Source organism: Boleophthalmus pectinirostris, unplaced genomic scaffold (assembly GCF_026225935.1).
Source record: "Boleophthalmus pectinirostris isolate CB_2022bp ecotype Guang Dong unplaced genomic scaffold, ASM2622593v1 HiC_scaffold_19, whole genome shotgun sequence".
Lineage (NCBI taxonomy): Eukaryota > Metazoa > Chordata > Actinopteri > Gobiiformes > Gobiidae > Boleophthalmus > Boleophthalmus pectinirostris.
In genome coordinates this window covers 26985683-27013275 of record NW_026571140.1, presented here as the reverse complement: position 1 = coordinate 27013275, position 27593 = coordinate 26985683, and the positions used below count along the sequence as shown (strand labels likewise).

Genomic DNA, 27593 nt, shown 5'->3' with positions numbered 1-27593 from the left:
AGACATGTTTATACTTTCTACAGTGAGAAGGCCACAAAAAAAAAAAAAAAAAAAAAAAAACTAAACCGAAAGTATACAAATCTCTTTATAAGAAGGGCATTCCCGAGTAAAGACCATGTAAATAACCAGATCGCAGGATCTTGAAACAAATAGACCATGACATGTTTGGGCAACTATGTGAACGTCTCCATCATACTCTTCCAGTCTTACCTATATTTTCTTTGCTTATATTGATATTATATTGATTTTCTGCTAAACATATACATGGAAAGCTTAATGATGATGATTTAAATCATTATTTTATGATGTCTCGTGTCTTTGATCCGTTGGCACGCGGCTGTGTGCACGCGCTCACAGCAGGGGTACAGGATCACCGGGGCAACGGCGCCGCGACAACCGAGACCCAAAGACCGGATTTACCTCTCTGCCAAAACCAGTGCAACAAAATGATTGATATCCTACGGCTGGCGACAGGAGCGGACACGCGCACTTTATCTACTCTCTCTGAGCTCTCAGCAAACGGTGCGTCATGAACAGTCCTGTTTATTAGGGTCTTGTTTATGCCCATGTTTAATTATCTTCTTAAGTTCTCGTTGGGACCAGGCAGAATGCGTCTTTTTGGATCTCCATGATAGAGCGTAACTCAAAATGTCATTAACGTAACATCTGAGAAGTGATGAAAGTGGCTTAACAAGAGAGTTTTACCTGAATCTCACTGTGTGTATTGTTTTCAGACATTGAAAATATCTGGGCTGATGTTTCTGCTTACATTGAAAGTCAGATGGCATTATTAAAGGTAGGAACTGCGAAATAGTTGGTACCAATATATATATTTTTTATTATTTCAAAGCTACGTACCTATGGATAACCCTTAAATCAAAAATAAGAAGCAGAATATTGAAGCTCTTTACTTGCACATATTCTGTATTTCAGGGCGTCCATGTGGATGGATTGGGGACCTTCACCTTTTCCCAGCAGAAGCTCGACCTGGGACTCCAGTCCACCACTATCTATAGACCCATCTTCATCTTGTCTGGGAAACTTGTCCATTCACTGGGTTTAAAACAAGCCAGACCCTTGGCTGTTGGTGAGAGTTTGGAATGTTTTTTGTTGAATGAGAACATTTTTAAATTTTTTTTAAATTCTAGTGCTATTATTGATTAGAATCAATTTATTTGTCATGTTAGGCTAAAAAATACACAGAAATGAATCATTATCCATGTGGTTTTTGGACAGCTACCCACCTGCCTGTAGTGCCTCTAAACTTCACGACTTTGGCCAAAGAGACAGCGTTCAGTCGCGACCATGTGGCGAGCTGTATCAGAGAAGTTCTCCTGCTCCTCGTCAGGACTTTAGCATCACAACAGAACGTGTTGTTACCATTCGGGGGAATTGGAGTTCTCTCCTTTAAAAACAACAAGGTACCAACCAACCACATTATACTTATATAGATTAAAGTGCCCATATTACACTATTTTCTGGTCTTTGTTATAATGTTGTTTCCTCATCATTAACATACCTGCAGTTGTGTTTTGTTGTTTAACACACAAACCTTGCCCACCTTGTGTGGAAATGTTCCACTGTGTTTTTAAACTCCATACACCTTCACTAGAATCATTTGGATCATTTCAGCCCTGGAATTGCCAATCTCTTCTGAACTAAAAGTAAAAAGTCGCTGTTAACTTGAAAACTACCACTTATAACATCACAAGGTACAACAGAGAATTTTGAGCTTTGATCATGTAGACAGACTAATAATAAAGGATTACTCAAACATGTGTGAATGAAACAAAACATAGCCCTGGGTATGTTTTTGATGAAGCAACAACATTATAACATGGCTTAAAGCTCACAGGAGTCAGTTTTGTGACAGAGTAATGACATTTGATCTACAGGTACAAATGAAGTTCAGTAAAGAATACATAAATGCTATGGACGCGACTGGGAACCTTCACTTAGCTTTCAAAAAAGTAAGTATTAAGCCTCTGGTGTCTGATTTATTCTATTTATTCTAATGTTGTAGTGGGAACAAGCTTTACACAGAGGAAAGTCAGATTTCAAATTCTGTCTGAATTATTTGGGTAAATATAAGAATAGCTATAGCATGTGTCCCTGGGGATGGCCTGAGAGACAGCAGATTGAGTATTTGTTAGGTTTTGACAATTCCCATGTCAAAAAAGAAGCATAACTCACTGAGAATAGTTTTAGGAACTTGTAAACAGGCAAAAAAAAAAGTCCCAGCTGACTTAAAATAAAAGTCCTATAATATTTTTGTGATTCTTTTAGGTATTTTTGAGGCATACAAACTGCTCTAGATTATTTTACATAAGACTGATAGTTCCCTTTTATCAGAAAGTGGACAAACAGGCTGGAACTCATTGGTTAAAATAGCTCTTAACTGAAACTCGATTCCTGCTCAGACAGAAGTTCTATTGTTGTGTCCTTAGGCAAGACTCTTCCCCCACATTGCCTAGTATTAATTATCACCACCAAGTACTATAACATGAATGAATAATGTCTACTTTGAGAGGTTTTTGACTAGCCTGTAAAAAACTATAATAATCATTAGTATAAGGAATGAATATCTCTAAGTTTTTTGTCCTTTTAGAGACCAGGGAGCAGTGCGTCTTTAACCTCTGTTGGATCCAAGTTTCAAAAAACACAAACTGTGAACTTCAGGACTCTACCCACAGTTCACTCCCCAGAGCCTGATGCCCAACCATCAGACCATGACGGACCACCTGAGCAGTCTGATGATCCAGGTGAAGACATCAGTGCATTTTTAACTGAGATGGGCCAGGCAAAAGTACAACTGCTTTGTTCACAATTCACTGTGATTGGTTAAATTAATTTATCTCAGAGTTAAAGGATCCATATTACACTGTTTTCTGATCTATGTTATAATGTTTATGTATTGATTCATTCACACATGCTTAAATTAAAACACAACCCCTGCATATTTAGGCTCAGTTCTCCTCTTAAGCAGAAAACCACCTACTGATTTTCCCATGTTTCAAACACATGTGGGATTGTAGGTCTCTAGAAATATCAGCATTGTGACTAAGTGAACATTATCCAGAGTTTGTCCTCATTTGACCCAATTGGTGGAGTTTTGTGCATATAATTTTCCCAGATATAGTTACATTGACAGATACATACATCTGTACACACTGTTAATAAAGATAATGGATAAAAGACTCCATCATGTTCTTGACAACATTGGAAAAATCATCTTAGAAACTGGGTGTAACATTTTACACCCAATTTGCCAAACACATCACCAGTACATTACAAAATACAATGAATAATACAGTGAATAATAATTCATTTGAAAAACACTTTCTTCACAGACATTTCCCAACAGTTAGAGCAGAAATCCCACTGGACTCCACAGCCTGCCAAGACAAGAGAAGTGGACCCAGCACTTTCTGTGGAGAGACACAAGTATCACACGCGCACGCACACTTCTGCAATAAGGTTACACAGTATCTGTATGTGCATTGGTTAGAATAAAATAACTCGAATGCAGCATATCAGTTTGATTTGAGTTGAAGTTAAAATATTTTATTGTCCCCATGGGGAATTTTGCCTTTTGCATCTGACACATCTTTAAGACTGGGGCAACCTGTCAGGAGCACTGGACACCCGGGGACCCATCTCCCTGATCTTGAGCTATAGGTTTGGTCAGAACTGTAACCCATTTGCAAGGAGGAAAACCTAGCCAGACACATGGAGAAACAAGCAAACTCAGTAGAGAAAGACCCAGGAGTCTAACCCGAAACCTTTTCACAGTGAGGAGCTCAGCCATTATGCCAAAAGTGCATCTCTATAACTTGGTTTTGTTGTTGTTTGTAATAAATTTGCACAATGGACGTAGATTATTTCACTGGTATAACAAGGCCGTATGCTTTTTCATTCCAGCAGAATTTCTAGAGTATGAAAGCTAATGGCAAGTATTCAGCTTGAAACCAAAAAGTACATTAATAGATCTGAGAAACCAGTATAATTATCTCAAACGTCAAACGTATAATCTGAATGAATACCATGGTTTTGCAGTGCCCTTACACACATATACAGGTGGCCTGGTGCACGGGGTCAGTTTGCAGCTTGCGGCTCTGGTCTCTGAGGGGGTCTCCTATTGTCTCTGCCCTCAGGCCCTGGGCACCTCCATCAATGATGCACAAGTTTCACTGAGCCAGATTCCACATCTGTCAATACCATTCAAGTTTGACCTCACAGCACTGCAGTGAGCATAAACAGAATATTAAGGGCATTTGATGTGAAGATAATATGTTAAGGCACCGTGCTGTAGATAAGTAGTGCATGATATAACAGGTACAAAGTTCATTGTGATTCACACATGTAAAAGTATGCTAGAGCGATTGAAAGAGATAACGAAACAAAAGAGACTAATATTAAATTGTGTAAACTTGTACTGTTCAAGTCACAGGCCCCTTACCTCACCAGCGGAGACTCTTCCCAAAATGTCTACCCCTCGTGTGAACTGCTCAGGACACACCCGAGCTGGACAGGTGACAAAGCAGTTTGCCCCTAAAACAAATTCAATTTATAAATAAAAATACTAGTTTCCCAGAAAGGGATAGGATGAGATCACACATGTGAACCTGCTGAGTTACATTTCTTGAGAAGACATAGTCATTAAGTAAAATAAATAAGAAAAAGTTTGAGTACAAATCATCTTGTTCTTGTGGATCCAATCTTGTGTGTCATCAAATGTTATGGGATATTATGGGAACTGTGTCTCATCCCACCCCTACAATAACTGGACATTAGGCATTAGATATTTCAAGTCCAGTTCAGTTCTGTTTTTGTCCCAGTTTAGTTTCAGTTTTGATATGGTCTGTGTACAAGTATAACATGCCTATAATGTGTCCTGTATTTGTGTATTGTTGATCAGGAGCTGTGTTACGTGTGCATGCAGAGAGCCCACAGGAATGTGCCAGTGTTTGTGAGTGAGCAGCATGAGGCAGAGGAGAGGAGCCAAGAGCAGGAGCTGCTGCTCAGGGCACTGCACCAGGACAGACTCTTCTATGAAAGAGAGCAGGTGCATGGCTTTCTTTATTATAGTGCAATCTACCTCACAATATATCATAATATATTCACCACTGGTAGTATTCTACCTCTGTTGACAAATGTTGCAAACTAGTTTCACATACATTGCTTCTGAAATTATTATTGTGTTGAAAATTAATTGCAGAATTAAAGGCCCATAATACACTATTTTGTGATCTATGTTACTATGTCGTTTCCTCATCAAAACAGACCTGGAGCTGTGTTTTGTTGTTTAACACACAAACCCTGCATATTTAGGCTAAGTTCTTCTTTCCAATGGAAAATTACTCTGCTCCACTTTGTGATGTCTTGTGGTAATACAGGAAGTGCTCCACTGTGTTTTTAAATTATATACACCTTTGCTAGTATAATTTTGATACTTTTAGCCATGGAATCGCCTATCTCAACTAAAAATGTAAAATATAGCTGTTAACCTGAAAACTGTTGGTTCATGACATCACAAGGTGGAACAGAGCCTTTTGAACTTTGGAGATGTAGACAGATCAAGTCAAGTCAAAGGAAACACAACTCTAGATATGTTTTTGATTAGCTAACAACATTATAACATGGCATAAAGCTCACATGAGTCAATTTTGTTTTCAATTCAATATAGGACATTTAATAAATGTCAATTTATGATTAATCTTTAATTTGTGGTTGGCCCATTGTTCCCCTTCTGTCTTTGACCTCATAAAACTGCTCTGATTCTTTCAAGTAATATGATCTCATGATTGATGTGGTCTTGAGAATGAATTTTTCCCAGTGACAGAAGCAGCTGCCATCATGTCAAACAACTCTGCCAATGAAAACCAAAATATTGAAAAGGTTACGAAGTTTAAAGGGTGTTTCTGAGTTTAGATGCCAGATCTGTAATCCTGCCTCATTCTTTTTTCAGCAGTAAAATAATACAACTTTAAATTACACCCTGTAAAAATGCCTGAATTGTTTTTTGAAATGAAGAAATGTTTTATGGGCTAATAAAAACCGCCACAATGTCTCCAAGATGATATTGTTAATGTGCAATGGTATCTTTAATCTGCCCTTACAATGAAAACTCTCAAAATGCATATTTGTGTTACAGGCTAAACTTGCAGATCAGCGTGAATATGCCAGAGGTGTTGCATCTTTTAATCTGAGAATGTTGGCAAAGAGAGACAGGGCGTCCTCCCCTCAGTGCCCTGTGAGTACAATCAATCACATCTGTCTTTCAGTGGGGTGCCAGTGGCAAAAAAAAAAAAAAAAAAAACAGTTGTTGTGTCCTTAGGCAAGACACTTCACCCACATTGCCTAGTATGAAAATGGTGTATGCGTGAGTGATGGTGGTGGTCAGAGGGGCTGATGGTGCAGATTGGCAGCCTCGCTTCCGTCAGTCTGCCCCAGGGCAGCTGTGGCTACAATAGTAGCTTACCACCACTGAATGTGGAGTGACTGAATAATGAACTGCAAAGTGCTTTGGGTCAATCAATCAATCTTTCCTTAGGTCCTATTAATATACAAAATTGACTCTTGTGAGATTTAAACCATGTTATACTGCATTACCTCATCAAAAACATACCTGGAGTTGCATTTTGTTTCATTTACACATGTTTAACACACAAATGCTGCATATTTGGGAAGTGCTCCACTGTGTTTTTGAACTCTTTACACATTCACTAGAAACATTTGGAGAATTCAGTACTGGAATTATCCACCTCTACAGCTCTAAAGCTCACAAGAATCCATTTTGTGTAATAAGGGACCTATAATGTGATGCAAATCTTGGTCTGAATCAAATCTTTGTGTGCACAGAGCTCTTTTATCTTTCCGTCTCGGCCTGTGACTCCTGCTCCAAAGTTCAAACAGCACCAATACATGAACGAGCTACAAACCCAGATCAAACAAAAACAACAACACGAGACAGAGAAAAAACTCCACTGTGTGAAGTCCGAATGTCTGGAGCAGGCAAAACTACTGCAAGAGTGAGTCCAGTGTGGAAATACTACTATGGACGGATGTGCAATTTCTAATTTAAATTATTATATAAGAGCATACATCACCACAGCTATTACCAGCATGAAGCTAACACATACATACACTGAAAAAAACATACGTTAATGAGTTTAAGTTACTTGAATTAAGACATGATCCATCTAGATTATATTACAGATATTAGATTTTGAATATGATTTAAGGAGATCTTGACTAGTCAGCAATGTTTTTTCTCCTTCACATTTCTGACTCTATGGAAAATATGACATGTTCAGTTGACATTTCTGTCTTGACTACACCAAATGTACCAGTAACAGAATCAATTGTTTTTGAAGTGAGAAAATAAAAGGACACAATGTCTTCACTGAGAGAGTGAATAAAATACAAAGAACTTTGGGTATATTAGCCATATTTATGTGTGTGTTTATGTTTATCTCGCATATGCATGTTGTCTAGGTTGGCTTCAGTGAAGGCTCAGCAGCTCAAACAGAAACAAGAGATGACAGCACGTTACAAGAAAGCTTTGGACTTTCAGGCAAGAAAACTACAGCAACTACCCATGTTTTAACAGTAACTTCTGCTGTGCGCCAAACTATCAACACAGCACGCACACAGCAGGGAACACACAGGTTAAAATCCCAGCCAAAGAAAAGCTCTCCAAATGAGAAATGATTCATAATGTAATCCAAACTGTGGTTACTTGTAGCTTTTGGGTTAAGTCTAATTGAAGACTAAATATGTTTTTTGCCAAATCAGTCAATCAGGTTAAATTAATTTTGAAATAAAAAAATAATAATTTAAATCAGCCGTAAAAATCTTAATTGAACCATCTCAAATTGGCTGGCAACTACATGAATTTTCTGTCTTTGTAATAATTCTTTTGACTCACATAGTGCTTTTTTTGGACAATAAAATCATGTTACATTGTATTATTCATTCACTCCCCATTGGTGGTGGTAAACTGCCCTTAGCCACAACTGTCCTGGGGTATTTACAAGGCAAGGTGGGTGAATGTCTTGCCAAAGGATACAATGAGCCACTACTGCTCCTCAGTGGCACCTGGTACTCCCAGAATTACTAATGTGACCAATACAAGGTCTGTCTGTCTGTCTATCTTATTATAGCAAAGCAAAGATGAATAAGATTAAGGTTGCATATAATGATGTTCTCAGAATACTGCTAAAGACTCCAAGGTGGGAAAGTGCAAGTGCTTGGTTTATCATTGCAAATATTCCCACGTTCCAGGCTCTAATGAGGAACCTCATGTATATATTTATGTGTAGGTTAAATGAATCAAGAAATGGAATTATAATGTGCTTGACTGATATTAAGGAAAGCGACTCCCAATATTCCTCTGACATCTGGAAATGTTGGAAGGGCCAGTTATATGTATTTTAATTCTACTGGACTTTACATAACTGTATGTATGTGTGTGTGTGTGTGTGTGTGTGTGTGTGTGTGTGTGTGTGTGTGTGTGTGTGTGTGTGTGTGTGTGTGTGTGTGTGTGTGTGTGTGTGTGCGCGCGTGTGTGTGTACTGGTGGGTTTATATATGGTTGCGGGTGTGTGTCCTTCTGTGTATGCTTTGGACCCTGAGTCTGTAAATAAAGTTATCTGTCTATTTAAAATAGGTTACTCTTCAGTTAGGCTGAGTTCAGTTAGTTATGTTATGGATTTTCCAACAACAATCCTTTGCTCCACAATCCAAGGGGCAATTCCCCCTTGTTGAATCATAATCAGTTGAATCACAATAGTAATTTTAAAGTTCTCCATTCTAGTAATGTTTTTAGAGTGGACATGTCAAACTCCACATAGCCACTGGGACTTTTGGATTATTGAGTCAAAAGGCTTACAAAATCTGCTCCTTCTTACAGTATTTGCATCAACACATATTATTTCATTGCATTACATTACAGTAACTCATACCTAACTAACCTTATGTCCATTTTCATCTTAAGAATCTTCCTAAGTCTTTTTGGCCTTATCATACACTGTATATATAAATCAACATAGTTAACTTGCCAAATAGGGAGTTCACTTGTGGACTCTTCCAGCTCCTACTGACCCTGGCTCCCATTAATTTATCCCACTGGAATAATGTGGCCCCTCTCTCTGTGACTGCTGCTATGAGCCTCATCATTTTGGTATAAAAATGTTCTTATTAACCAACTGTACACGATCCTGGTATTTTTCCCCCACTATTTGTCTATTAAAAACATACAAACACACACCATATCAGATTGTGACTAAACTCAGACTAAACCCAGAACTGAACCTGGACTAGACCAGGACTAAACCAGGACTAAACCAGAACTAGAATAGGACAAGCACCAAGGACCAAACCAGGCCAAGTGTGGCCTTAATCTGGAAAGACTGATGTTATTCCCAAAACCCTGAACTTGAACCATCCTCTGATTAAATCACTTTTAATATTGTTGTCATCCCATTAAAAAAAATATAAAAATCCATGGTATCCTCCTTAACTCCATTACTCCCTCCTCACTTCTAGCAAATCTTATTTTTATGTATTCTGATGTTGTGAGTAGATTAGTGTAACCGAGTAAGTATTTCATTTATATTGTTAAACATAACTCACTGTGTACTGGGGTTCAAAGTACAGTTACATCCTCGTACTATAAACAGCACTGTACCATGACTGACACTTAAGTTATTTTTGTTTGAAAGGATGTCATGGCATGTTTTGTAGGTTGGGGACAAAAAGGGCACTGGATTTCCTGTTTGTCTGCCCGACTACTTCCACTTCACACGCGGTGAAAATCCTGACAGTATCATCGAGAGCCGCAAACAAGCTAAAGAGGTCTGCTATACTACGCAATATCACCATTATCACTGCATTACCCAATACCAGTATATACCCAATAACCTGTAGCCTGTATGTGGTGGCAATTTGTCTGATCCACTAAATTGATACTTTGCAGCTGATGTTGTCAACTTTCCCTGGGGGTGTGAAGCTAACTAAAGGCACTGCTCTGTCTGAAACTATGTTAGACTTTAATATCAGCTTTGTTTTAACACAGCCGGACCACCTTTTTGTTCAAAATCAAACAACCTAAACAGGACCACGAACACTCATATAGATCTCAGGCTCCTGAAAATGTGTTGCATCTAGTATTTTTTCTTGAGTTTTGAGACTTATCTAGACTTATTTGGCAGTGCTTGTGTGCATAGTGTCACCATGGTAATGTTTGAACCTTCCATAACAAGTGTGGCTCTGCACATAACACTGGTGCTAGGCTACTACAGCGAACACAGAAAACAAGATAAAGCCTACACACTTACTCTCAAACTGTTTAATGATTGACAACGTTTCAATTAGAAGATCTGTCACTCATTCAGTGCAGTTTCATATTAAGTGTGCTGGCTTTCACTCTTTCCAACATTTGAAAATTCTGCCATATACATAAATATAGAACCCTCCAGCGTGATGTTATTGCAAAGTGTCAATAAAACTAAGCAAACTAATCATAAGAGACCTGAAGCAACGTCAAGGGTGGGCTTTACACAATTGAATTATTATAACAAATTAATAATTCATGAATTATTGAAAAACACTTTTTTCCAAGACATTTTACATTTAAAGCCAAGACAGCTAATAATAGATGAGTTTTATATAGCACTTTTAGGACACTCAAAGCTGCTTTAAAATACAAAACCAAACAATAATAATACATTTAAGCAAAGATAAAGAACTAAAAATAGGCAAAGACAAAAGCTCCAACAGTATGCTTTGATGCTTACTGAAGCTTACTGTTTGCAGAGCTGCCGTATCAGGGGTATTCCTCCATTAAGTTACATATTATCTTGTTTTTATGTAACACATGATTGATAATGATAAAAAAACAGCTTTAATGTTTACGTATGTTTTTTCATTGTGTTTGTAGCTTTTTCAGGCAAATTTCAGCACTGCTGCTCAAAGAAAGCACAACAGACTTCAAGAGCATCAAGCACAGGTGGAGAAGGAGCGAGAAATCCTCAAACAAAATCGAATTGGGTCAGTAAAATACTTTAAGAAAAAATATTAACAATAGAAAATAAATATAGGTTGATTCATAAATTGTTTTGATTTCTTCAGTTTGATTCAGGATCGCGTGAATCACTTTGAAAAGAAGCAGGACTTGAGCAGATCTCTGTTGAACGACTGGAGCCAAAGTGTGAAGCTAAAACAACAGCGAGAGGAAGAGGAAAGGTGCTTTCTGAGGTCTGGGACTCAAACACATCAAATCTGATTTTGTCAATATTGATACTGTGACATCACACTGGGGGTGTTATACATGTATGTACATGTATGGCGTAATGTTCAGTTACCATAGCGACACAATGCACACATTAGAAAACACTGCCAAAAAGGTTTTGAGATCATCTGAAAACTCAAGAAAAAATACAAAAGTGATTTAAACATTTTTCAGCAGCCTATGATCAGTACAAGTTTACACATTCTTGTTAAGGTGTTTGATTTTCAACAAAAAAAGTGAAAGTGACTCGCTAGCCTGAGACTGTAATGTTATTTTAGAGACTTGTTTAACAGTAAAAATCATCTCAGCTGTTGTAGTTCCAGCTAAATCAGTTCTTTATGGTCACATTGTTTTGAAATAAAGATCAGATTAAAGACTAAAAGCCTCAAACAGAGCATGTTTACAGTTACTGAAGACTGTGTACTTTCCCTAGGGAATCTTAAGCTGCAAAGTGTCAATAAATGTGGTCTGAAAAAGTGTTGGTCCATTGCAAGTCCATAGAGATATTTGAGTTATAAGGCGTAAGCAGACAAACAGAAAAAAAAAGTTCAGAAGTTCAGTCCTTTGCAAGTCTGGGGATATCGAAACTGTGGCTCTCAGGCTTTCTGGTGAACTGGCCAAATTATCCTAGGAAGTATTTTTTATTTCAAGTTTTAAATCCTCTTTCATTATAACTTATAATAACATTATAACCAACCACAGACAGACCTGATATTAAAGGTGCATTGTGTCATTGAGTTCTTTTTTCCACTGAAATGTCATCTCTTTGTATGGACTGCGTCACAGTATGGTAAACTTTTCGGTCTTCATGGAAACCAAAACCTCAAGTTACACATTAGATCTGTGGAGAGGCAACCCCACTCACAGTCATAATACCTGTTTTTCTATGTATTTTTGAGCTATAAAACCACCTGTAATTGAATAACTGCAAGGTAGAACTGTTTAATGTCATACTGTGGAACATTCCAGGCAGAACAGTGACATCTCCATAGAAACAAAAAGTTGACGGATCCCAAACCGAAAAGTTACATAGTGCACCTTTAAGGGTCTTACACTGAAGACACTTTAATATATCAGATAAAGGCTACTTTTTTCATTGATTCAACAGTATCAGCCCTCCATGTGGTCTAAGTTTCAATATGTGATCCTCCATGAAAAAAGTCTGGACACCCCAGCTCTAAACTCATAATTAATATTAAATTTTTTTACCCCATGTTCAGATCGGCTGGTCAGCTGCTGGTGGACAAACTGGTGGAGTACAGGCGCTGTGCCCAGTGCAAGAGAAGGACCTCCAACTGTGGACAGAGCAACATTTGGAGAGACTCTCACTACCTCTCTGGCTCGCAGTTCATAATTTAAAAACAAAATCCACTGATACAAGAAATATGTTTCATCTGCAGTTCAAGAGTTATTTGATCTCTGTTTTATTGTTGTTTCCTCAGAAACATAACTGGTGTTGTGTTTTGTTTCATACACACATGTTTAGCACACAAATCCTGCATACTTAAGCTGGATTCTTCTGTCAAACACAGAACACTTTATTCCACATTGTGATGCCATGTGATAAGACAGAAAGTGCTCCCCTGTGTTTTTACACTCCAGACACCTTCACTGGAATAACTTTGAATTAGAATTTTCATTTCTCATCATCTCCACTGAACTACAGCTGTTAACTTGGAAACTACTGTTTCATAATGGAGATGTAGGAAGTGTAAACAGACTAATAATGCAGGATTACTCAAACGTGTGAATGAAAAAAACACAACTCCAGATGTTTTTGATGAGGTTACAACATTCTAGCATTGCTTAAAGCTCACAAGAGTTAATTTTGTGTAATATAGAATCAATCGAATAAATGACAAGTTGAGTCAATAAATGCATTTTATCTATTTTGTTTTTGTAAGGTCATGAGATGGTGCATGTGGTGCAGTATATAGATGGTTTCAACAGTGACCATCTGCACAGTGTTTTTGATAACTACCACTGAAACCTCTTTACATTTGAGGAAGTAGTACAGACTTAGCAAATTGAGGTCATGGGTCTTGTGGGTTTTAATGTGAAAACCAAATGTGGTGTAAAATTGACTCTGACAACAATATTTATTTAATAAACAGGGAAGTAAGGGAAGGGAGTAATTTGTAAATTTTTTTCCCCTCAGTGCAATAACTATACTAAATTAAACGTATGTTGCATACTGTATAATGGATACTGACCTGATGATGAAATCAGGTTTTGAAAAGGACAAAAGTAGTGATAAATAGAGCGAGGGTATGATGGATGTTGTGTTGGAGGATCTGACAGTGTTTTCTGGCTTTAGTCCATCTTCTGTGTAAAGAACAAACTCCCCCAATGACCCCAAGGACAGACCGAGCCAAGAAACAGATGCAGCTTAAAGGTCCTATTTTACACAAAATAGACTCTAGTGATCTTTAAGCCATGTGAGATGGTTGTTACTTAACCAAAAAATAAAAACAGACCAGGAGTTGTGTTTTGTTTCATTCACACACGTTTCAGTAATTGTTTGTTTGTACATTTCAGAAGATCTAAATGCTGTGTGATGTGCTTGTCATGTTGTGGTAGTTTTCAAGTTAGCAGCTACACTTTTTACCTTTTGTTCAGTAGAGATTGGAGTGTAAAAATACAGTGGAGCACTTCCACAAACGCAAATCTCTGAATGAATTTGATAAGGAAACAACATTATAAAATAAAGTCCCTGACAAACGTCTTGTCGCTTATCCATTTTGTAGAAACAAAAGCTTATAACCTGACTTTAAATTAATCGATTGGTTTTAGAAATGTCTCATATGAAAGCTAAAACTCTCCCAGATTATGCTCAATATACTAAAATAAATTTGCTTCACTGAAGAAAGATTGATCATTTAACAAACACAGAAAGGTCAGATTTTGGCAAGACAAAGGTTTTGTCGCCTACAGAAAATTGAACAAATAATTTACTTCAAATACAAAAATATGTTAAATAACATCAGTGAATTAAGTAGTTTTGCTGTGAGATCCATATTTAATATCATGTATGACTTCCATGAGCTTGAAGGACGCATCCATGCGGTTCGACAATGATTCATACAATTTGTTGATGACGTCATCAGGAATAACAAAGAAAGCGTCTTACATGCCTCCCAGAGTTCATCAAGATTCTTTGGTTTTGCCTTCCATGCTTCCTCTTTCATTCTACCCCAGACATGCTCAATGATGTTCATGTCTGGTGACTGGGCTGGCCAGTCCTGGATCACCTTGATCTTCTTCACCTTGAGAAACTTTGATGTAGAGATAGAAGTATGCGATGGAGCACCATCCTGCTGCAAAATTTGACCCCTTTTATGGTTGGGAATGTAAGAGGTAGCTAATACTTCTTGATATTTTAGGCTATTGATATTGCCTTCCACCCTGCAAATGTCTCACACACCCCCATACTGGATGTAACCCAAGACCATGATTTTTCCGCCACCAAACTGAACTGTTTTCTGGGTGAATCTTGGATCCATGTGGGCTCCAGTAGGTCTCCTGCAATATTTGCGGGGGCTGTGATGTAATTCAACTGAGGATTCATCTGAGAAATCCACCTTCTGCCACTTTTCCAGTGTCCATCCTTTTAGCAGGCTGTGGGCCTTGGCAAATGCCACACGTTTTTTTAATTGCCTTTTGTTTAGTGCTGGTTTCTGTGCACTGATTCGACCATGGAGGCCATTTCGAGACAGAATTCTATAAACTGTTGTGGTTGACACAGGGACTTGAGGTGACCAGGCCTGGTGGAGCTCTGCAGCAGTGGAAAAGGGGCTGGCCTTGGATTTTCAAATCAACAAACGGCCCTCCCGAGCAGTTGTCTTGCGGGGTCTGCCGGACCTGGGCTTGTCAAAAACATCTCCAGTCATTTCAGATATTTTTCTTATATTTTTCTTATTCTTTGTACTTGACGCTGAGACACATTGAAGGTGTCACCCACCTCAGCAGTGGATCTGGTCTTCAGCCTCTTGATAATTAACACTTTGGTCTCAGGGTGGATCTTAGGCATGTTGTCAGAGGTCAAGTTGCAGTTGATGTGAAGGTCTGGTGTGCTGGGGTTCTTTTTATACACACCCACTAATTGACTGATCAGTAACTGATCACAGGTGAGGCTGTAATCTAGGATTGGGTGCATCATATGACAAGGCGACAAGACTTTTGTCTTGCCAAAATCTGACGATGATTACAAGTTGATTCCAGTTAATCTAGTTACACCCTGTCGTAATGTGGCCGTTATTGTATAAAGGCACTTTCACATGTGTGCAAAACAGGTATTCACCTGGTAACAAGAGGCACCTTAAAGAGCCCACATTATGCTATTGTCTGTTGTTTAACACACAGAACCTGGATATTGAGTCTTATTTTGTACAGAAAACATCTCCTTGTGATGTCATGTGGTCATACAGGAAGTGTTCCATGCGCTCACTAAAGTCATATGGATAATTTTAGCCCCAAAATTGCCAATCTCTGCTAAACTAAAGGTACAAGGAAGCTACAACTACAATAGACCATTTTGAGCTTTGGGGATGCAGATTAATAATAAAGTGTTACTCAAGTGTGAATGAAACAAAACACAACTCCAGGTGTGTTTTTGATGAGGTAGCAACATTATAACATTGCATAAAGCTCACAAGAGTCAATTTTGTGTAATATAGGACCTTATATTTAAACAGCAAATGCAAAATCCCTCAGTGCAGGACTTCATTTGGACAGTCAGCCTTTTCTTATAAGTGCTGTAAACTGTGGAACATACAATCCAATTGAATTAAGTCCATTTCTGAGTTTAAACTGTTCACCTCCAGGCTTGAATCTTGTCTTAAAAGAAAGGTGAGAGTGAGGCTTGTGACTGCAATATTATAATGTTGTAGTTCCAGCTAAATCAGTTCTTTCTGGTCAGATTGTGTTACAATAAAGCTCAGATTAAGTCAAATTTTAGTATCATAGCTTCTGACAGAGTAGTGTCTTCAGTTAGCATCAGACGCTCAGGGAATGTTGATGATATCAGTTGCAAAGTATCAATAGAAGAAACATTTTCTTGTGTATTTTGGATTGTGTTTTATGCAGGGACTGGAATAGAGCATCACACTCAGCTGCAGGGTTTGTTTTGGAACTGTCTAATTATCTGATCACATTGTCTCTGCCAAATAAATACACAACATTCAAATGATTACAAGTACATGCTTGTTTTAATTTGGTGGAAGGATACCAGTTTGTTGGATGTATCCATTCAGCCACAAGAGGCAGTGTATAGAACAAATACACAAGTTCAAGGCCCTGATAAAAGAGGGATGTATTAAGATTTAAATAAAATACAAAAATGAAATAAAATAAAATGAAATAATTAGACAGAAAGAAGACAAGATAAAAGTTAAATAAACATGCACTCACAAAAACTAAAGATATACATGAAACTTGAAACTATAAAACTTTTCTAGTGAAGGATACAACATCTGTTTGTCTCCATAGAAATGTTATTTTTTGCCTATATGTTTCACCATATGGCTTTAAACTTTAATTTCCATGAAGATAAGCAAATGGCACCAGCAGGTCAAGTTACTGGTCAGATTTGTGGAGAGACTACACACACAGTAAGAACGCATGTTTTTCAAGGCATTTCTGTACAATAAAACGTCTGCGTTGTAGAAGTTTTCAGATTATCCAAGAAAGGGTGGAAGTAAAAGGCTGGAGACCAACTGAATGTCTTAAACAGGAGAAGTTTATTTACCATCAATAATACAGGTCCGGGGGGACTTGAAAAGTCAACATAGTATGATTTCAAAAGTGAACATAGTGTGATCTTTGAGTGTTCAAGGCCCTTTACTATGCTTTCGGAGGAAGAGGTTTATAAAGCAAGTGGTGAGACTATGAAGGTCAGTAGGCACCAGTTAGACAGCAATATGCCACAATTTAGATAATGGTATGGCAATGGTATGCCAGTGGAAGATCATGGTGTAAACATAGCTTTTGTGAGTAAATGTTAACCTGAGATGTATGAGAAAGATAAATAGCTTAAATTCTCTTACAACCTGTAACTAAAAAGATACAAGATAGATACATTTAATGTCATACCTATTGTAGAGATGAAGATGGTTCACTAGGCTGGCAATTCTTTCAAGGGTTTCCCAGAACTTGGACGTTGTCACCTGAAGTTGTCATTGCATGTTTCCAAACGTCATCCTGGTTTGTAAAATAACCGTGAATAAAGCCTATTCTATTTGATATAGTAAGAAATAGTGTACCTCCAATGGAAATAGGCAAGGGCACATAAGGCCCATAGCGCCACCTTGTGTCTAGGAGAAGAGCTACACTTTGGCTTCCACACTGTGGGAAATTCTAGGCATCTCCGTGAAGACAACCTGGTGACATGACACATGACATGAAAAATGACACAGTGTGGCTTTAAGTGTATTTGTATACAACATGCTGTAATAAAAACAAATGTAGTTAAACTATACATTGAAAGATTCCTCTCCTGGACGCCATCGGTCTGTTGGAGTCAGATCTGTTGTATTTATGGGTGGGGACCTCAAGCATCGCAGCAGGAGGCTGTGACTACAGCCAAAGTTTTAAAAGTACAGAGCTATGTGAGAGTCAGCAAATGTGTAACAGCAGTGTTCAAACAAACAACTTATTTATTTATTTATTTATTTATTTTTAAATACTTTTGAATATTTTTTGTATCAACATGTAACTAATAGCATGTATGTGTGAAAATAAGTTATTTGAAGCTCTTATTTTTAATTCTTTAACTTATTCATGGGTTTCAGAGTGATTAAAAAATTAAGACTGTTGCCATGCTGATTAAGAATTTAAAACAAATATTATATCTTTTCAAGGGGAAAGAGTTCTCAAAATGTTTCATGTAACAATAAGCCGAAACCTATGAAGAGCTAAAAGTTGTTTGACACCCCCTGCTGGTTTCAGTGGGGATTGAATTATTTTGAAATGACGAATTAGCAGCATGGTTGTTGATAACATTCACCAATAGAGATTTAACCATTTTCTTGCTTGCCACAATATAATGTGTTTCTATACTTTTCTATATCTTCCTTTTTACAGTGTGTGCATCTATGGAAGCCCCTGGGGAACATTCAAAGTTAATGGAGTTATACTGTAGTACTGTACTGTGCAGTAGTCCACAACTATCCTGATGTGTTTTGAGGGGATATTTTCAAGACAAGTGATTATATCTTATAACATCATTACATTACATTTAAATGTTTTCAGATTTTAGTTTTGTTTTTCAGTTGTAACTTCCATCAGTTCCCCCTCATTATAGAGAGTGACTGCATTGAAATCAGTATTAATGCAATGCACTTATGCACATAGTTTCCTGGAGTACGTCATACAGGCCATTTAAATCTCATTTTGTGGGCTGCTCTCTGGGGTTACGGTTCAAATCCATTGGATTGTCCTGACTCTGCCTTGTGTTATCTGCCAGGTTTTCTCTCTCTGGACCTTGTCAGATCAGGACCGGTGCTGCCGACTGGGAGCAAGAGCAGGACAGCGCTCTACCTGATTAATAGGTGATGACAGGGGATTGATTTGGCACTTATTTTAATACATTAGTTTTTTCAGACCAAGGTTTATTTTGTTTTCATATCTGACAGTTTTGACTGCTCACTTCCTCAGAGTGGTCATATGACGTTGCTTTGATGTGTCTGGAATAAATGGAAATAAACTAAAGCTTGATCTGAAAAAAGAATGTATTAATATAAGTACAAAAACAATCCCATGTCATCACCTATTAAATGGGTCCAGTTCTGTCCTACTTTTGTTCCCATTCAGCAGCACCGGTCTTGATCTGACAAGGTCCAGAGAGAGAAAAAACTGGCAGATAACACACATAAATTATTGGAAGACCAGATGAACCATATTGGCTCAGACTTTAGTACTTAATATGATCATTTTTGTTAATACATTTTAGCAGAATTTTAACGTATAATACTGCAATGGTAAATATTGTGTCCAATGTTGTTATATATTTAAATTTAGGTGTAACTATTTTATTTAGGGGGTTTACACTGGAACTCACACCCTATCTAAACCCAGAACTAAACCTGGACTAGACCAGAACTATATAGTAGAGGTGGGACCAAGTTGCTGTTTTGCAAGACTCAAGTAAGTCTTAAGTCTTCGACCTCAAGTCCGAGTCAAGTCCCAAGTCAAAGATAGGCAAGTCCAAGTCCACCCAAGTCACAGGTCCATAAATCCAAGTCAAGTCCAAGTCGTCTGCTTTGAGCTTCAATTCATTCAAATCTTTAAACCAACTATAGCTTTTTTAATTTATATAACTTTTAAGCTAAATTGTAGCTTGTAACTGTGTAGGATACCATGTCACAGTACTTCATTTACATCCAAAGTAACAAAGTGATAAGTGGGACAGACGTGTTCTAGTTTCTTCCTATAAAATTAGGCACCACATTTATCAACTGTAAAGAGAGAAGCATTTTCTAAAAACATATATTTTTTAGGAGAAACTTCAAGTCTTCTCAAGTTATATGCCTCAAATCTGAGTCAAGTCCCATGTCATTGTCCTTCGAGTACAAGTCGAGTTCGAAGTCTTAGTCCATTTTATCAAGTCAAGTCTCAAGTCGTAAAAATAGTGACTCAAGTCTGACTCGAGTCCCAGTCACGTCTTGCAAGTCCCCATCTCTGCACAACAATAACAATAAACTCAAACAACAAATTCAGAACATACATACATACAATTTTGATTTGACCACTTTTCCTGTAATTTTTCCGGTTAGCTTGTTTCCATGTTACCGTTAACTGCCAAGAATGTTCCACAGTATGGCATCTATTTTTGGGACAAGCAGATGACACTACAGGCGGAGTTACAGGTCAAGATGAGTTCATTAATATATATGCTTTCTTGTGTATGTTTGACCAAGAAATAATATGAATATGAAATTGAAATAATTGCATGTGTTTAGGTCATACCGTTTTGTGGGCCCTCCACCAGAAAAGTTATATAGTGCACTTTTAATATTTCAATATTAAAATTCTAGGTTTAGTCCCAGTCTTTTACACCACTACATTTTGTAGATTCTTTTGTCCACATTAAATTGAACCAAGCACAAGCATTTTTCGATGATTATGTCCAGATTACATGCCAAAACTGTAACTCAAAAAGACAAGAGAGGAGTTTGCAAAAGTCTATCATTTATTTGTACAGTTCTGGGTAGTTTGCAAGAGCATAAAACCTCAAACCACAGGCCTGCTCTGGTCCTGGCTCGGGCCCACATCTGTCTCATAACTGGACCCATGTGGACTGTGCAGGGAGCTCAGGAAATGTACATGATAAATCGATGATGTACAAGGAAACGCATGAACAGAAGTGTGGAGCGAAGAGCTAAAGAGGGAGGACGAGAGAGAGGGAGAAGATGGAAGAAAGGAAGAGATGGGGCGAGAGGGAGAGAGAAATCAAGAGAGGGAGGACGGGGGAGAGAAGGGCAGAGAGTAAAGGTTAAATATGTTGTAGAGTGAGGGTCTCCGTGGTGGAAATGTCAGGACAATGTGTACGATGTATGGCATTCTTAATACATGATTTTATTATTTCAGCAAAAGCAGAGCAGGTATTGAACTGTTGATATTGAGGGAGTGAAAGATCCAAAAAAGCTGTTTGGCTGCATTAACTAATAGCTGTATCTTAAAGGGACAGTCTGGAATTTTAGACATAGGGCCTCATTTCCTAGTGAGCCAGAGTGTTGGAGACGTGTGGAGACACTTTTTTAAATATTCCATCCAGTCCTTGTATTTGCAGAGGTCGCTGGTGCTATGCAAATTCATGTCAATGGCCATAGTTATCCTGCCACTAAAAACAGTCTTACTCACTCCACAAAACACCCGAAGCAAAACTATTCTTACGCCAGACTGTCGATGTAAATGTCTGTGTGGATAGAATAATGTTTGAAATAAAACTAACCTTGCATCGCATGAATCGTCGCATGTTGAGGGACTATTTTCTCAGGAGCAGCAGAATTTTACTTTGCAGGATAGGTGCAAGGTGGTATCAGTCCACCACTGCCAAGCTTTCTATCAGGAAGTACAACTCATTGCTGCTGCTCAGACATAAATCCTTCAAATGCAAGATTGGTTTTACTTCTAAAATTATTCTATCAACACAGACATTCACATCAACAGTCTGGCATAATAATTGTTTTTCCTCGGGTGTTTTGTGGAATGGGTAAGACTGTTTTTAGTGGCAGGCTAACTATTGCCATTGACATGTACTAACCTAGCACCAGTGACCTCGGCAAATACAAGGACTGGATGGGATATTTTAAAAAGTGTCTCCACACGTCTACAACACTCTGGCTCACTAGAAAATGAGGTCCTAATGTCCAAAATTGCAGACTGTCCCTTAAAATTTTATTATCAGCTGTAGTTGCTGAAATGAACTAGGATTCATAGAAATTGATTAGTAGAAAAGTTTCATATACACTGTATGCCTGCTTGTCTCCATGGAGATGTTGTTGCTTTGCCTGACATGTTCCACAGTGTGACATTAAGCGCATCAATTTCCAAGGTAACAGGCCAATAACGCCACTAGGTCAAGTTACAGGTCAGATCTGTGGAGATGTTACCCTGCTTATTCTGCCATATCAAAGCCTGTCTTTCATTGAACTAATGACCAGTAAAAACACCTTGTGTTAACTATAGAGATTTAAGTTCAAGGTAAAGCAATATTATCTCTGTGGAGACAAGCAAGTGGCAATCCCTTCACCACAAAAGTTACACAAAGCACCTTTCAAAATGATATTGAGAAAAACATGGTCTGCTGTGTTGCATTCTATTTGTTCAGTTGATTTAACTTCATTTCAATTTCAGTATCACATATTGCTTATACATTTGTCACACTGAATAATACAGTACGTGTTCTTAAAACACAGTAGTCAGCAGTGGTACGTGTTAATATTAGAGGAGGAAGAGGATGGGAGGAGGTCTAGTGAAGTGTATATGAGCGAGGAAATGACTTTTATAACCTGCTATATTTAAGATGCCCTGTGGTCAGTGATGTGAGCAGCACTCAGGACCACAGACCACGGGCGTGGGGTGGGGTGGGGAAGCCAGTGTATTTTTGTCTCCATGGTTTCAAAGAGATGGAAATTGTGATTGTTGTTGTCATAGCCATGAATTCCAAACATCTTTTGAATGGTCTAAATGTTCACCAATGGAATTCATAATAGGAAAAATACCAAATAAACATGACTGCTGTTTATAGCACGCAAAGAAACTGGGGTGGGGTGTTTTTTGTTTTTGTTTTTTTGCATCAGAACTCAAACAAATTAGAAGCTGAAATTAATTAGCTGCTTTTGACCATCTTATATAACGCAAAATTTACTCTTGTGAACTTTACACCATGTTGTAATGTTTATCATTACATTATCAAAAGCATAATGGGATTGTGTTTTGTTTCATCCACACGTTTAAGTAATTAGTCTTATTATTAGCCTGTCTACATCTCCAAAGCTCAAAGTGCTCTGTGCTTCAAACTTGTGATGTCATTAAGTGGTAGTTTTCAAACTGCCCTTTACCTTTTGTTTAGCAGAAATGGGCAATCTCAGGGCTGAACGTATCCAAATTATTCTATTGAAAGTTTATGAAGTTTAAAAACATAGTGGAACACTTTCTGTATTACCACATGACAGTATTTTCCATTTGAGAGAAAAACTCAGCCTAAATATGCAGGATTTGTGTGTTAAACGAGTGTGAATGAAACAAAACACAACTCCAGGTATGTTTTTAATGAGGAAAAAACATAATATAGATCAGAAAAAGCATAATATGCACTCTGGCAGCACATCTGTTACTGCACAGTTCTCTCAAATTAACTTTTTTTTTTAGCTTTCATCAGATTTGAGGAAACACCTTTCATTGCTCATGGATTTGAGTCAGAGTTTCTCTGTGTTTATCTTGTGTTTATGTTCCACGAGGGCGCCAGCTGCCCATCGGTCCAAACATGTGATTAATCCCCCTCTGTGTTATTCTTACCACCTTAAAAAAAAAAAAAAAAGATGGAAAACCACCAGCATAGGTCTTTAGTCACCGTCACCACAGAAGCTCCCAAGAACACGCCAAGCACACTTCCTGCCCAGCTACAGTGAACAAATTTTTCACTGGAATAATTTTGATGTTGAAACTTTTCTTTCTTTTCTTTTTCTGTTTTGTTTTCCTTTCCATCAAGAGTTCTATTATTTACAGGGAAGTTTGATTCAAGGCTAAGTAATCTAAATAGTCTAAATAGTTTACTGACCTGCGTAGTTAGCTTATGTCATTCTCTTTTGAGGGTCTTATCTTGCAGTATAAATAAATTCTCATTCAGGAGTTTCCCGTCATTAAACAGACCATGGTTTTACTTTCGAACTAAAACGAATGTGAACATACTGTTCATTTTTCTCCTAGATTTGAGGGTGCATTTTCCTTACTTTCCTGGTGAAGGATCCGTCAAAAGCTTTTCTCTATTAACATGTTATTGCTTTGTCTGGGATGTTACACAGTTTCATATTAAACTTTTCTGTTTTCGTGGAGACCAAACCAGACCAAGATACAAGTCAGATCTGTGGAGCGACAACCCCGCTCAAAATCAGAATGCCTGTTTTCTTAGGTATTTTTGAGCTATAAAACTACCTGTAATTTAATAAAAGTAAGGTAGAGCTGTTTAATGCCACATTATGGAACATTCAAAGCAGAGCAATGACATATCCATAGAAACAAGCAGGTGACAGACTCTCCACCAGAAAAGTTACACAATGTCTCTTTAAAAAAAAAAAAAATATATATATATATATATATATATATATATTAAGAGATAAATGTGACAACTGGAGACATGATTATATTTAGTCCAATTTATGGATTTTTTACTTCCGAGACCTGAAAGGTGGGCGGGACTTAGTCAAGCTGGTGGTTTGGTTTGAGCATTGCATCGACACAAACCTGGGTAGATTATTGTATTAATTGACTTATGGCTGTTGTAAAAGGTGTGTTATCATATAAATGGTTTCAGTCTGAGTCAACGTTCGGTTTTTATTTGATGTTCCTTCTAATTTTGCTTTTGTCAGAATTCAAATACATCAGGATAATAGTCAGTAATTACAAGTGACAGCAGAGTTTATTTTTCAGTCTCACATGAGAAGATAAGGAGAATGAAAGTTAATATACCGTTCCAGTCAAACAGCCTCAGTTCCTGCTATTGAAAGACTGGGCAAAGATGTGTGTTACAAGAAATGGTAACGCAAATATGCTTGAGTCTGTGTTTAAACAACGGATGGTTGCCAGGGTGTGTCAGCAGTTCATACTGTATTGTACTGTATTGTAAGACTCCAGTGGCCACCTGTCATAAGAATAAGCTGTTTTCTGTATTGGCAAATGTGACAGTGTTAATTAAAATGGCCAAAAAGGACACGAAGGAGCACATTTAGAGAAAATATAGTCCTAGTTACTTTTGTCAGTGGCTTGAGACCATTTAAAACCAGTCTGTAATTCATGTGGTGTTAACATTACATTGAAATCTTTAATCTTAATCTTGCAATCATCAGTGTGAAATAATGTTTAGGCTACTTAATTTTCAAATGCATTCACAAATATTCTCATCACATGATACATTTTCATTCATGTTATATTTTTGGTTTGTTTGTGTCCTTAGGCAAGGCAATTCACCCACATTGCGAAGTATAAATATGATGTGTGCAGATTGGCAGCCTCACTTCTGCCAGTCTGCCCCAGTGAATGAATAATGAACTTTAAAGCGCTTTGGGTGTCTTGAAAGGCGCTATATAAAGCCAATGATTGATTAATTCATGTATTTACTTATCTAGAGTGGTGGCCCTGAAACACAATATCAAACAAAGATAGACTATTTTGAAATGCGAATGATCACAATTGAAAACATGAGCAGAGTGGTGTGTGATGCGTTATCTGATTGTGTGAGGAAGCACAGGTGTTCAGGGCTTATAGGTCTCAGCGCTGGACTGTCATCAATAACATCCATTTTCACACAAGGGAAAACTGGAGCGGAGGAACTGAGATAATTTCATCTTCAAAATGACCTGCGGTAAGGAGACAGCTGCGGTCAGTTACAGACCTTTTCAGATTCTGTGCAATATGTTGATGTCACATTCTCAGACAGGGGTCAAGAGCCAGTATTTTGTATAAAGTATAATTTTTTTTAAAGGACACATAGAAGGAAAATACACAAATGATTAAACTGATGATAGTGTATTTTAGGTCTATCTTCCTCAAAAACATGATTCATCATTAACTGCTCTTAACCCCCAGTTGTTGTGACATCATCTATAACTCAGCAATTACAGTAAATGGGGATCTAAGTGGCTTGTCCTTATACAGTCATGTGGCTCAGTTTAACCTTTGACCCCAAGAATTATGTCATCTCAAAAACATTTACTGTAAAGTGAAACAGAACCAGAAACTGTCTAATGAGTTTTAAAATGCATTTTAATAGATTTGCACCGGCTCCCTTTCATCTATGATAATAAGTGGGAGTGAATTTTTCTTATTCTAAAAGTCTGCAATACCATAACACAAGAGACATACATTAAATGAGATAATTTCACTGAAAGATTACAAATGCTTTTTTTTTTTTAACACTTTTTTTTATTTTTATTTTTTTATCGAAGTGTATATTTGTTTCTGAAAATATCTAAACATTCACTTCTATTTTTTTTTTTTTTTTTTTTTTTGCGAAGGTTTATAATTCCAATAATGTGTACTGCCGTTGTCCACTAGAGGGAGCCAAAGGTAAAATAGGTAAAACTGTGGATTGGATAATTTATACAGTCTGTTATATTCATTACACTGATTTAAAATTACTGTCATATGTCAATTATGGGTCAATTTTGAAATCATTTTGATTATTGAGTTTTCAGTGTTTTTTTTTTTTTTTTTAGTGTTTTTTTATCTTGGAGAACTTTTTCTATTCAGTCATCTGTCTGTAATTTCAAAACCGCTGTGAACTAATCAGAACTTGGCCACATTTGACTTCTTTCATCAACAAACGTTTTACAGACTATTATTTGGAGCCTTGAATGCATTTTATAGGATGCAGTTTTATGTAGTTTCAGTTTTCAAGTTAACAGCTACCTTTTACCTTTAGAGGGTTAGGACTAAAATCATCATCCTGATTTGAGTGAATGTGAATGGGGTTTAAAAACATATTGGAGCACTTCCTGTATACCACAAGGCATCACAAGGGTGGTTTTCTGTTTGAGAGAAGAACACAGCCTAAACATGCAACGTTTCTGTGTTAAACATGTGTGAATAAAACAAAACACAACTCCAGGTATGTTTTGTGATGAGGAAACATTATAAATAAATCAGAAAATAGCATAATATAGGCCCTTTAAATGACTGTGTTCCATATGATCATCTCTGTATTGTGAGAAATTCCTGATCTCATGTGACTTCTGCAACCTCAAAGATTAATGTGCATTGCTTTGGGACTGGAACAATGTCTGGATGAGACTCATTCAAACGCTTCCTGGGACAAATCCAAAATATTTCCAACGCAAACTGAATTTTCTGGAATTTGGGGTCGTCCCTGGGCTGCGAACTGTCCCGCTCCTCTTTCAGAGTTTAGTAACACCACAGTTTACAGTTTGGATAAATTATAGACTCATGTTTCTGGGCCTTGTAACTGTGCGAGCCCTGTAATGCGAACTCAATGCTACTGATTATCTTTGCAGTAATGAATCATGGCAGGCACAAAGACCATGTAAAAACATGGTCAGATGGGACTGTCCTGGTGAATTTAACTCAGAATAAGACAAAATAAATTAAATAAAATCATTTTGTTTGCAACACATTTCCTGCTAAGATTGTTTTCCCTTCATTGATGGAGTACGTATGTTGCACAAGGACAATAGAAACATGTAATGGCAAGGTAGAGTGGGCGTTTCTCACTCAAACCAGAATGTTAAAAGCAGACCTATTATATTTTAATGCTTTCCCCTCACGACTTACTCATCCATAGGTGTATTTGAAGTGATTCATGCATGTTTGAGCAGTCTTTAATCACTTATTTTCAACCATACCCCCGCTGCTCTAAATTTGTTCTAAAGTTTTATTTTCTTAATCAGTGATAGGATTCGGCAACATTGCATAATCATTTGGGTTTTAATGAAAATAATCTTCAGCTCACCAGCGTGATGTGCAGCTGTCCATCGAAGGTGCCGAGAACTTCACAGCTCTGTTGTTATAATGTTTACTGTGGCGTCAGCTCCATTGGGCACAGTTTTCTAACTTGGAGGTCAGACTTG

General features: G+C 37.6%; 1 protein-coding gene across 1 annotated transcript; it reads left to right on the top strand.

Annotated features, from left to right (window-relative positions):
* The first annotated feature begins 130 nt into the window (after positions 1-130).
* LOC110173028 (coiled-coil domain-containing protein 81) lies at positions 131-13168 on the top strand. The gene is made up of 16 exons (XM_055154980.1): positions 131-522; positions 735-796; positions 934-1087; positions 1237-1421; positions 1896-1970; positions 2609-2762; positions 3351-3444; positions 4445-4532; positions 4919-5065; positions 6155-6253; positions 6862-7031; positions 7498-7576; positions 9747-9857; positions 10942-11051; positions 11133-11258; positions 12513-13168. The coding sequence occupies exons 1-16, from the start codon at positions 303-305 to the stop codon at positions 12649-12651; spliced, it is 2013 nt and encodes a 670-aa protein (XP_055010955.1). The 5' UTR covers positions 131-302; the 3' UTR covers positions 12652-13168.
* Positions 13169-27593: the final 14425 nt, after the last annotated feature.